We start from the raw sequence: 13,626 nt of genomic DNA on the forward strand, positions 1-13,626 counted from the left end.
TTTAAGAAAAAATCAACAAATACTTAGCACAAAATGATGGAATGCCACTCCCAGATCCTTCATTGTTGTCAAGTCAATCAAATAGACGATTACATGCAACTCGAAAAATTGAAGGTCAGACAACAACTTACAAAACCACAACTAGTCGTATCGAATACTATTCGATCAAAAGATTGAGGGGGTTGGGGAGCATGTTATTCTTCAACTTGGCTGAACTAGGAAAACATTATTCGTGGAGAAAAGTACAAACCAAATTCCAACATACCTCCTGTTTTCATCGTCTCCTCGATTTGGATCAACTTATGACACTGGTCGGGGTATTTTGGCGAGTGAGGCTTTTATTTTCTCTTCTGAGAATGACAAATCAACCAAGCTTCCCTGCAAATACTTATCATAAGATGGCAAATCAAAATGTCCATGTCCACACATTGCCATGAGTATAACTTTCGATTCTCCAGTCTCTTTACATCTTAGAGCTTCCCTTATAGTAGCGGCTATAGCATGCGTTGGTTCTGGTGCTGGTATCAACCCCTCAGACCTTGCAAACTGGATTGCACCTGAACGGAAAAATTACATAGTTGGCGTTTGGACAATATTTTATGAAGTTAACTTAATAGACGAATGAAAACACATGCAAAAGTTTTTCCCAAACTTGAACTGAAAGTGTCTAATTGGAACATGACTTAGCTCGAGTGTCTGAATGGAATATCTTGACAAGTTTAAGGGGTTGGCTTTGTATTACGCCTTTTAATTATATACTAAATGGAGAAAGTGAGTACTTGATATGACGGAAGTAAAGATACCTTGGAAGCATTCAATCTGCGGAATTGATATTGCTTCCATGAATCCGAGTTCATAGACGTGTGATATCAATGGCGCCATGCCATGGTAACGGAGACCCCCTGAAATTGAACTCAAATCTTTATAAGAAGAACAAGTAAAGGGGGATAAATATAGCTATCCTACGCGACAAAGGCTTACCCGAATGGATGGGATCCGGTATGAAGTCATGACCAAGTGTATGCATTTTCATTAAAGGAGTCATGCCTGCTGTGTCTCCATAGTCGTAAGCATATACACCTTTCGTCAACGAGGGGCAAGCTGTAGGTTCAACCGCTCTAAAAAGAGGATTAATTTTCCCTTTAAGCTTCTCCCGGATAAACGGGAAAGCAAGTCCTGCAAAATTAGATCCACCTCCAGTGCAACCGATGATCACATCTGGAGTCTCTCCGAAATCTTCCATCTGTTTTATACACTCCTCACCGATAACGGTCTGATGTAACAAAACATGATTGAGAACACTTCCCAAACAATACTTGGTGTCTGCATTCTTAGCTGCAACCTCCACAGCCTCTGAAATAGCTATTCCTAAACTTCCTGGACTTGAAGGATCTATTTGTAGAATAGCCCGACCAGCCTCTGTAAGGTCGGAAGGAGAAGGATGCACCTTCGCACCCCAAGTTTGCATCATCATTTTACGATAAGGTTTCTGATCAAACGAAGCTCGAACTTGCCATACCTGCATTAAAAATTCTAGATCAGGGGCAGATGAACCCCCTCATCGAAAATGAACACGTAAACACTATAGACACATTTACCTCACAATTAAGACCAAATAAGCTGCAAGCAAATGACAACGCGCTCCCCCATTGACCTGCCCCAGTCTCCGTGACCACATTTTTAACATTCCCCATTTTATTGTACCAGGCTTGAGGAACAGCAGAGTTGGGCTTGTGTGACCCTGCCGGGCTACCACCTTCATACTTGTAATATATTCGTGCGGGTGTATCAAGCAGTTTCTCCAACCTCTTTGCTCTAAATGTTACCACCACATGTTAAGAATTTTCGCGATATGAAAGTTGATACTTAAAAAAAAAACAGAATACGAACCTAATCAAAGGGGTTGGGCGCCAAAGACTGTAGACATCTAAAACTTCTTCTGGTATATCAATAAACTGCTCGACACTTGCCTCCTGCTTAATCAGCTCATCACAGAAAAGCGGAGATAAGTCCTCCGGTTTGATAGGCTGAAACGTCTTGGGATGCAACGACGGAGGGGGTTTGATTGGAAGGTCTGCAACTAGATTGTACCACTGACGAGGGATTTCAACAGAACTCGAACGAGAATTAAGAGCTGCTTTTACCCTTGCTCTATAGCTAAAAGAAAGCTTCAAATGACTTGGCTTAGTTTTAATCTCGAAATACTTTGTCCCATAAGCATCACCTGAAAAGTAGGAACAAGGTTCAAGTCTACTGGTCTGTTAGAATGCCTCACCGCACTTCCACTTGACACCTATCTTAATCATAAACGGCTCATTCTCGCCATGACCTTCACACCTCACTGCACTTCCACATGTAGGAATACGAGCTCACAAAAACCTTCTGTCACTCCAACTCCGCAGGGCCAGAGAACCCGTAGCTGTCTAGGCTGTGCTTCCGGAAGCTCTAGGGAAGTCGGGATAGGAGGGTACTTATTCTCAATCTTCAACGATTCCATCATCGCCTTACATCACTCCCAGCTGAGGAAATAAACCTACCTAAACTACTACTACAAAGTATTGAAAATCGTATTTACTCTTTCTATTTCATCCTAGATTATTGCAGCAAATAGCAGAATCGTGGCTAAGGAACTATATTGCCCCCTTTTCTCTCCCTAAACATCTCACTCATATAAAACTCCATTATTTCGAATCAACAACGCTAAATTTCATGGAAAAAATGACTTATTGTTTGTCTAAGCAAATCAAATTACTAAAACAACTAGTATTCATCATCAAACACATCAAATTGTTTTTTTTTCACTAATAAATACTTGTTGATTCATTTATCTCATGGACTATTATTTGCATACTTTTAGCCTCATTAGAACTAATCAAAATCAATCAAATCTGAAAATAATACCTAAAAGTCAAATTAACCAAACAACATTAGCTAAATATCAATAAGAACAATCATTTCCCAAAACAGAATACTACAAAATCAAGAACAGATAAATACTCTAACGTACCCAAAACACAATATATATATATATATATAAAATAAAATAAAAACACAATTATTATTATTTTTAAAACACAATTAAATCAACTTCAAAGATGAAATTATTTTTAAAAAAAATAAAAATACTGACCTTTTGGAAACAGATTTGGGAGGGATAGTGCCATTTCTACAGAACCTTTCAGTGATTTGCTTGTAGAAAATTGGATACTGAAACACTAGTACACTAGTATACTACTAATAATAGAAAAATAATTTACGTGATACATTTTTCTTTTTGTTAATGTACTTTTTCCTTATCTTTTCGTCTCAATTTATTTAACGTAATTTGACTTGATATCACAATAATAATTTCTTTTCTGAAAAATTTACACTCTAAAATAAGTCATATATGTTTACAAAAAAAGTCAATTCTAAATAATTTTAAGGGATAAAGCATAAGTATCCCTTAGACTATGACCGAAATTTCAGAAATATACTTTAACTTATTAACTAAGGTCCTATTACCTTCCCAAATTCATTTTTTTTGTAATTTTGTACACCTTTTGGCTTACGTGGCACACTCCGTGACTCACCGTAGTTGAGGCGAGTGAGAGATGTTTGGATACCACGTAAGCTAAAAAGGTCTACAAAATTACCAAAAAAATTGAGATTATGAGAATAATAAGACCTTATTTTAGTTAAGATGTGTATTTAAAATTTCAATCATATCCCTAATTTAAATAAATATAATAAAATATCTTTTTATTTCTTAAACTTCGTATCCGTTTTAACAGAAGAGGGTACCATTCGGTCACTAGGAGATTCACAGCCATGGATTTTTGGGGGTTTTAATGAAAACAAAATAGTTTGGTGGAAATGACTAATTACGTTGACGATATGGCAATCTATTTGTCTGACATTGACGAAACAAAAGGTTGTCTTTTTTTATAATTTTTTATTATTTTTTCGTTCACTTTTATTTTTTAAATATTTTTTAATTTTATTTGTCATTTTTGATAATTTAGAAAATATACTTTTCTTTTTATTATATTTTCAATTTATTTGCATTGAGTAAATGTTTTTTAAGAATATGGTGAACAAATATGTTTAGAACTTATTAATTAATAAAAATAAAAATGATAAATGCATTATATTAATTTTTTTAATAAATTTATCAAGTTAAAATTTGACAATAAATTTTAACAGAGGGAATAGTTTCTTGGGCAAAGATAAATTTAATGTCTAGTTCCTTTGTTTCTGTTTGTTTTTTCGTTTTGTTACCAAATCAATGTATCACTTTTTTTTTGGGTCTTGGGTCAATAAAATCATCATTTAAAATTAGATTAATTTAAAGCTGCAGTGTTGTTTATAGTTTATACATGTGATTTGAATTTTTTATATACTATTTTGTTCTCGTAAATATAAAAATATTATGAAAATTATTAAAATTCTCAACTTTTATACAGTCATACCAAATAGCAAATCACGGTGAATAATCTCTTCAAGTCAAACATGCATGAGTATTCTGTTTTTGCAAAATTTAAAGTGATGAATTTTTTAATTTTTTTACAAAATATAAAATTATGAGTCGATTTTATATTTTTTTTAAATTGAAATTATGATCTCTAAGTTCAATAAATGTTTATCTTCTTTACTTCAACTTTATTGATACGTCCTTGTACTTGAAGCGATCATTGTGAATTGGACCATCTTGACAATCACATATAGTATTTTTTTTTTTTAATTACGAATTTATAATTTCTAGAATATAGATGTATTATTAAAACAAATATATATCTATATATTTTCAACGATAATATTATGTAACCTTCTAAATTAGTTTAAGTCTGGAAAAAGACCATATTACCCTTTGTATGTGTGTTTGTATGTAGGCAAATGTGCATGTTAAGATTTCTTTTAGAACCAACAAAAAGTGGCAAATTAAGTATATTGTCTGCAAGCTAGGTATATAATTTTTCACCTAAAATGAGAAAAGCATAATATACAAGTTTTCATAAAGAAAACTTTATCTTAAGGAAAAGAAGATACCAAAACCTTCTCCACCAATTATAACTAAATATACTTCAACACATGCACCTATCCAAAGAGGGAAAAAAATATTTCTTTGGACTTCTTCTAATGTTGTTACTCTATCATGATTTCCTAGAGCTCTTATTTCAAGAATCGATGATATCGCAGATTCAATAGCATTGATTATGAATCTCACGATCAAGAACATTAAAAAAAAAAGAATTGTCTACTCAGACTATCGTATCAACAACGAGAGCAGTAACAACAAATAGTTCGTAGAATACAGATCAACGAGCAACGCTATTTCACAGGATTAATCACAAAAAGTCGATCTCTTGCTTGCTCCTCTAGCTCGTCTGTCCTCCAAATTCCAAAATCATCAGCAACGAGAGCAGTAACAACAGATAGTTCGTAAAACATAACAAATTAAACAACTAGGTATTTTTTCACCACCTCCTCCTCCTCATCTTCATCCGTCCTACCAATAATGCCAAAGCCCGTTTTAGGCCCGGAAAGACGCACCAACCCTTTAATTTGGTGTGTTGCCCTACTTTGCACCTTCATAACCCTAGCCGTGATCATCACCGGCATCATCGTCTTCATCGGATTCATCATTGTTAGGCCAAAAGTTCCACAAATGAGTGTGACAAGTGCAAATATAGACACTTTTGCCTATGACATGTCTAATCTCCTATCAATCAAGGTGTCAATTGTGATCAATGCTGAAAATGACAATGTAAAAGCCCATGCAACTTTCTATGAGACAATTTATACTCTATACTTTCATGATGTGAAAGTTGCATATTTAAGAGCTGACCCTTTTGATGTACCTAAAAATAGTACAATCCCATTATATTATCCTGTGGAGTCAACGTCGATCGCGTTGACTCCACAGGAAGGAGCAAATGCTGAGGTGGCATTAAATCAAAGACTAGTAGGTCTTGATCTTAAAGGAAGTTCAAGGACTAGATGGAGATTAGGGGTAGTTGGTTCTGTTAAATTCTGGTTGCATCTTAATTGTAAGCTTAAGTTACCATTAGATGGAAGTACTATTTACCCAAAATGTAGCACCAAATCAAGATAATTCGTGTTTAATTCAGACTAAGTTTTATGTTATATACATCGTCAGTGTAATTAAGTTATATCATATACATGGTTAATGGTTCTTGTTTTCCTTTTTGTACATCCTAGAACTTCTTTAGATTAATGTAATGAGATCCATTAAGAAGTTAATAGTACGTATTTGTTAATTTATTTCTATTGTTTTCTACAATTTTTTATTTTCTAAGCTTGGAAATATTAATAAGCCTGTTTGACTTGGATTTGAATCCAATTATTTCATTGTTTATTTAAAATAATAATTATTTGTATTCAGAAGAAGAAAAAAAGAGTTACTCTATTAGTAAAGCTATAAGACAATTTCCTTGTGTAGTTAGGTATGGAGACATTAATAAATAAAGTCAATGATGACTCGATCGGCCCACAATTTTAGGAAGTCATGTTTTTTAACACTTAACCTAACTAACAAGCCCATAGTTTCAATCTCAGCCCACAATAATCCTTACATTGGCTTAAATTGAATCCTAGCCCAAGTTGCTTGCATGACGAATTAATGAGCACAAAACACGAGTAATGTTCGAATCTAGTCCAACAAAACATGAGAAAATTGAAGTACGCTAGCTAGTTAAGGTTTGAAGCATTGACATGAAATATACGACATAGTTGGAGTTGCGCTATTGAGGCAAAATGAAGATTAAGATGAGTCCCAAGCTTCACTTTAATTAGGGCACAGAGTCGTGTCATGAAACATGTTCAGTGGGTATTTCCATAGATATTTAATTGAATCAATGAGAAAAATAAAATAAAATAATAATGTTATTTATCATATGAAAGAGAACTAGGAAGTTTCCCACTATTTCAGTGAGAATCTATTTCCAACCATGCATTTTTTCAATGAGCTGATTCTGCGGGAAATAATGAGTGGAAAAATCATATTATATAACACAAATATTCCATTAATTCGCGATGAAAAAAAACCTTGTTTCTGATAGTGTATGACACTAGAGAAGGTTAATTAGCTTGTGGTACTATGGGTGTTGCATGCACAAGCTATTTGTATGTCGTTGCGTTATAATTATTGCATATATTTCTACGTTTGCATAACATATCATATGATCGCGATCCAATTATATTCGAATTTAATACCTTCAAATTTATTTTAACTCGATCTAAGTCTTGTATTGTATATATTTGATAGCAAATGGACATAGTATATTATTTGTGTTATGATAAATCAAATAAGATCACTCTCTATATCCCAATAGAAAAATAAAAAGAAAGAAATAAAAACAGACTTAATTAATTAAAGGGTAAGAAAACAGTCACACAAAACAACAAAAAAAAATACAACAATTTTAGAAGAAATAAAAGAAACACTCATTTTTGTGTTTTTACCCTTTGGACTAAAAAAACCAAAAAAAACAAAAATGAATTTTGTAGTACTTCTACCTTCTACAACTTTGATTGTAGTTCTTGTTTCCCTTTATATCCCTTCGTAAAATAGTCATATTAATCATGAGGAACTTGGAGGAGTATCGTGCCCCATTCCTGGGCTATGTCCAGGAGTGACATATGGTATATCTTTCTTTTCGTACTTGCTTTTGGAACCGTTGAATGAAAAATTATCAGATGACAGACTTTTTACCTCCCCATGTGTAATTTCGACCGGAGGAGGAGGCGGAGGATATCTTGAAAATGACCTTGATGCATCTACCAACACAAATTGTTGAAGAGCAATAGAAATTATAAATATGTACAAAATAAACATACAAATGACTTTGTGATATGATAATATGGCCATTAAATTGAACAAAATTGCACTAAGCAAGATGGTTTGTTTAAATCTTTTTTTTGTTGATGTTAGCACACAATTAATATGGCTACCTATTTAAGGTTATCAAAAAAGGTCTCAACTGACCTGGTTGGTTTATAAAAACTTAGTACTATTTATTATATAATAAAGTTGATGCACACACATGATGTTGCTTTTTCAGAAAAATTAATGTAATAAAATTACCAAAAAGAAATTAAGGCCTATGAAGAATATTTTCTAATTTGGGAAAAGGATAACATTTGTCACTACCACTCATTGAAATTCTAATAGCCCTTTTAAGAAAGAGCATTAGAGCATGGGGACTTTGATTAGACATAAATTAAATAAAATAGAACAATTTGCTTTGTAATTTTGTGCGTAAGCTTTTTTTGCATGTTTTTCTAGGGAAAATGCTTTGTCCACTATGAATTTTAAGGATCAATTTGTTGTTTATAAATGTTTCGGTCTAATCGGTAGGTCACAAGTTCGAGTTGTGTAGTCATGAACTCATGATGTTTGTTAAATTAGGTTACACTGTTTATATCATAACCTTAAGGTATGACCCTTCAACAAACTCTGCGTGAATACATAATGATTTCTAAAGATCAATTTGTTGTTTATATTTGTTTGTGTGTGATATGTAGGTCACAAGTTCGAGTCGTGCAAATCAGTCATATTAGCGTTTACTTTAAAGTAGATTATTTATAATTTTATATCACATACAAAAGGGTGTGGGCCTTCCTCAAACCATGTGTGAATACAAAATGATTTTTAAGGACCAATTTTTTGTTTATATTTGTTTGTGTGTGATCTGGTCATAAATTTGAGTCATGCAATCAGTCACTAATATTTACTTTAAAGTAGACTATTTACATCACATATCTTAAAAAATGACCCTTCCTTGAACCCTGCGTGAATAGAGAATGATTTATCCAAGGGCTGCCTTTTTAATTTGTTGCTTGTATTTAGTAGTGAAAGAGAGAGCTGAGACATAGAAAAATATTCTAAGTCTTCAACTTCTCAGAAATATACCTTTTTAAGTTTATCTTAGTATTGTGGGGCAGTAACATGTATATACTTTAGATTTAGTTATGTGATGTCATGATAAATAGCGAGCCGATAAGGACGGATCAAAGAGAAGAACTAACATATTTTTTAGGTTAATAAGATTTTAAAGACGTGATGTATATGATATTTTAAATGAATTTCAGACCAAAATATATAATAGTACTCATGAAAAATTAAGAGTTTATAAAGTAGGATATAAATTTATATGGTATGAGCACTTTTGGGCTCGATGATGACATATTCAAGTCACACATATTTCATAGGGTCAGTTGGGTTAAAACAAACAATACGTATCATAAGCTTGGACCATAACACAACCTAAGAATCAGCCTACCAAGAGCCTTAGGTCCATTTCCACCTCCATTGATCAAGTGTACATTTTTTTAGCAATTTAAGTCAATAGTCTTGCAACTCATTGAAGGATAAACAATGAAAAGAAATTGAAATAGGTTCTTTGTTTATTCAAAGTTTTTCATCTAATGTTAGGTATTTCCCTTCCAAATCGACTAATTTGGATTTGTGATAAAAAGTCCCATTATCAAAAATGATCTCATTCTCATAACTCGAAGCACGTTTTCATAGTTTGATTATCCTTCTCAAAAAAATGCGATTCAATAAGAAAACACTATCTTAAAGTATTATTTTCACGATTTGAATCTGAAACATCTGATTAAGAATACATTTACGTCCATCATGTGCATAAATGCCTTTATCCTTTGATTACTTTTTATGCACTTTTTACTTCTTTGCAAAGCCTCTAAATATAATATATAGTTCTATGTATTCCACTTTGAAAAATATTATTAGTCAACTTCAACTATATACTCTTTTTTGTTTAAGGAAATCTTGTCCCCTAGGAACTACTAGACTTGCAAAGTTAACCTAATAGGTCAATTTTTTTAAGATACTTTGCCTTTACAACTATGACCAATCCCATTCGACTAATTAGAATTTGTGTCACGTAAAAGCTATTAAAAAGAAAGAATTTCATTAGAAAAATCATATCTAAGACTCGAACTGAGACTACTACTAATTTAGATAAAGAGATTCATCTCGCTACAATCCTTAGTAGCGATTTGAAATTTAATAAACTTTGTAGGTTTAACATCTAAGGCTTTTGTTACTTATATAATTGTCACACTTCTAATGCAACTCGATATTATTATTCTTACTCATTCTCAAAAATAAAATTTATTTAGCGTTTGGAGTTTACACTAAACTAATATTAATATGTGTATTTTTAATCTTATGGTATCATTTTATTATTCAATTCAAAAATCTATAATATTGTTATATATCCTTAAGGTATATGCTCCTTTTGTTGCTTTTGAAGCTATTTTTTAAACTTCATTTTCTCATAAACTAAGATGAACAGAAATCCCACTAAGATTTGTAGGCCATGTGTTTAGTACCTCACCAAATATCTTAAATATTAATTTAATCTTCTCAAATTTTCACTTTACAACAAGGCATTTGTTTAATTTGTGTAAGGAAAATAAAAAACTTAAATGTGTTATCTTCTCCTTGAGGATTGTCTTGTCTTCTTTTCATAAAATTGAATCTCTTGATTTGATATAAATATTAGGTACGAATAAAATAATATTAAATAATTAGATAGGTTTTGAATTGTATAAAAGAAATTTAAAAAAAATATAAAGTCATAAGTTTAGATGTCACTTATAGTTGCTTCTATTTGAAACTATTTCCACTGATTCTTTCTGGTGAGCATCAATTCAACTACTTTCATTTGCTTTAGAATTGACCTTTTTTCAAGTGAAAAGGGAAACGTTAATTTGGGATCTATTGCTTTAGGTAAATAACTTATGCGATTGAACAAACTTTTTTTAGGACATAGTTTTTCCTATTTGAGAAAACACAAGTTATTTACCAAAACTAGTAGGTCTTTGAATGAATCCTACACTAGCTTTTCTCTTTTCGCCTAGAAGACGGTTCGTCGCAAAACAAATGAAAGTCATTGATTTGATACTTGTCGGGAAGACTATGGTGTGACTTTTACACAATGTTAAAGTACAAAAAAATTAACAGAATCATACCAATATCAAAGAATAGTCGAGATAATATATAGAAAAATTTAATTTTAATTGTATATAATAAAGTAACTGAAAAATAAGTATGATATAAAATTTTCAAACTAATCGACTGAATTAAACGTTGATTTTGGAGTTATCTAAAGTACTATGTAAAAGGAAAAATAAAGTAAAGTTTCACTTGTCCGCGAAATAAATTTAAAGAGTTTTTAACATCATTTCTCCGTACTAATTATTTGTTCTTTGACCATATTATAAAAAAATTAAAAGCACAGAAGGTATATATTTGTTACTTTTTCTTGGGTCTATATATTTTTTTATTTTTTTTTGGCTTTTCACTCAATATTGATATTTGTATCGAAGTTCGACAAAATTTGAATTTGCATATTGCAGAGTCAATTTTTGAAGCAAAAACTCTCAATATGATTTTTTAAAATTTATTTTTAACGGGCTTGAACCTAAGACTTTTGATTAAATGAAGAGATTTCGAACCATTCCACTACGATCCAGGTTGATGACCTAATATAGTTGTCACTTATTTATCATGTGTAACCATTTTTATAATAAAAGGTATATTTTGAGATATCAAATCTTGATAAAGAAGAAGATAAAAATATTATCAAGACAGAATCAAGTTCCCTTTCATGAATGGCCAAATTAATTAATTAAATTTCAAAATAAGATTTTCTGAATAAGAATAATTAAAAGGTCATCCTAGGAATTTCTAAGAATAATATTTTATTTAATTAAAAAAAGATCGCTGAAAAAATAAAAATTAGTTTAATAAGAGTTGAAGTGATTCCTCATATGCCAAAAATAGTGTTAATAGAATAAATTTGTTTCCTTATTTAATTTATTTTTAAAAAAAAATATTTCACTTAAAATAAAGTATCCACACGGTCATTAACGCACAATAATATAGCATATAATAAAAATTAAATATAAGTTTCATGCATAAAATATTTACTTCAAATATTTAATTCGTAAATACTTAAGAAAAGTATAATAATTGGAACCTTATATACAAAATTAACGAATATAAAATGTTTTATATTAGTGCGGCGAACTGACAGGTAATTGGTTACGTTTCCCTTTTCTTATATAGTTTCCAATTCATATTATATAATTTCTTTTCTTTTCTTTCTTATTCGGTGTTCGATATCTGCATTAGAGTTTAATTAATTTAAATTTATATCGCACAGGGCCCTATTCAAAAGGAATGCTCTCTATTAAAAAAAAATTCCGTATAACTCAAACTCGAGACCTCTAATTTGCACTCCTGCTTCACATTCTTTAATGATATACCTTTTCATTTTTCCTTCAAAGTTCGAATAGACAGATGATTTGATTGCAAGGGAAAATATAAAATACGTCCATGATGCTGTATGAGTCATATTTATTATTTATCGTATAAAGAACTTAATTTTTAAAATTATATTTACCTATCTATAACAGGTCTTATATATAATAACAATAATTATTTTAACAATAATACGAACTTTTAAAATTATGCAATAATAATAATAGAAAAATTTCAGAAATATCAAATATAATAGATATAATAAGGCTCTATAGCTATAGTTTTAATAATTGTGTTTCATAGCTATAGTTTTGTTCGCTACGGAGACTGTGGTTTGGATATTTCACTTGCAAATATATACAAACAAAGTAAGTATAAATAAATAGAGTCTGCTTTGTATATTTTGTTTATCTATTTGTATATTTCGCTTGCGAATATACAAACAGGATAAATATTTTTTGAATTAATAATCTATCCTTTTTTTTCCTATCCTTCTTGAAATAATATTTTTTGAATCAATAATTTATCAAAAAAAATAATCCTTTTATATAACAAAATCGGTATGTAGTAGTTTACTTTTTATAGATTTCACATATAAAATTACATCGATATAAACTGATAATTAATTATTTGAATACACCTTTTTATCATACATGCCTTGCTTTTTATTGGTTACAGCTTACATTGGTTTGCTTTTTGCAAGTGGAAATGACGGCTGCACCAAAATGAAATTATTATACACAAATAGTCGTACAGATTTATTTTATATACTAGATAAGAATTGCCCGTGCTATGCACGGGCCCAACGGGTATGATTTTGAAAAAACTATAACTTTTCTCTATCGTAGTTTGATTATAATGAACAAATATTGTTGCTATACAAATAAAAGAACAGGATACAATATTGCTTAACTATTTTTATAAATACATAAAAGGCTCAAAAGTACAAGTACTACAATAAATACATCATTAGAATTTCTCTCATGCTCAATTAACAATGCTCCCTAAATACGTAAAAGTTTCAGAAGTATAAGTACTACGATAAATACATCATTAGAATCTCTCATGCTCAATTCACGATGCTCCCTAATAGACGAGCACTTGCAAGAGAGCTAGCATCAAATCTAAAATTGTTATAAGCTTTATTATAGAACTCTATTGTTGCAAAACAAAGACATTATTGAAATCATACTCAACAGTCATAAGATGACACATTTTTCAGAAATGGCTCAGAAATTTTAGTGGTAGTTCAATTTGGTATTTGCTTAGCCCAAACTACAAAGGGATGTACTCATAGGGGAGCTTACATATTCATTGCCAGAAAAAAA

General features: G+C 31.0%; 2 protein-coding genes across 2 annotated transcripts; one reads left to right on the top strand and one right to left on the bottom strand.

Annotated features, from left to right (window-relative positions):
- LOC102588644 (tryptophan synthase beta chain 2) lies at positions 1-3,232 on the bottom strand. Its single transcript, XM_006342422.2, has 6 exons — positions 3,131-3,232; positions 1,891-2,224; positions 1,599-1,815; positions 982-1,519; positions 804-902; positions 1-557 (listed from the first exon to the last, which is right to left on the bottom strand). Exons 1-6 carry the CDS (start codon positions 3,162-3,164, stop codon positions 301-303), a joined length of 1,479 nt encoding a protein of 492 aa, XP_006342484.1. The 5' UTR covers positions 3,165-3,232; the 3' UTR covers positions 1-300.
- Positions 3,233-5,497: 2,265 nt separating this feature from the next.
- Positions 5,498-6,094, top strand: LOC102602791 (uncharacterized). The gene has a single exon (XM_006342636.1). It carries the CDS (start codon positions 5,498-5,500, stop codon positions 6,092-6,094), a length of 597 nt encoding a protein of 198 aa, XP_006342698.1.
- The last annotated feature ends 7,532 nt before the right edge of the window (positions 6,095-13,626 follow it).

This window comes from Solanum tuberosum, unplaced genomic scaffold (assembly GCF_000226075.1).
Source record: "Solanum tuberosum cultivar DM 1-3 516 R44 unplaced genomic scaffold, SolTub_3.0 scf00034, whole genome shotgun sequence".
NCBI classification, from domain to species: Eukaryota; Viridiplantae; Streptophyta; class Magnoliopsida; order Solanales; family Solanaceae; genus Solanum; species Solanum tuberosum.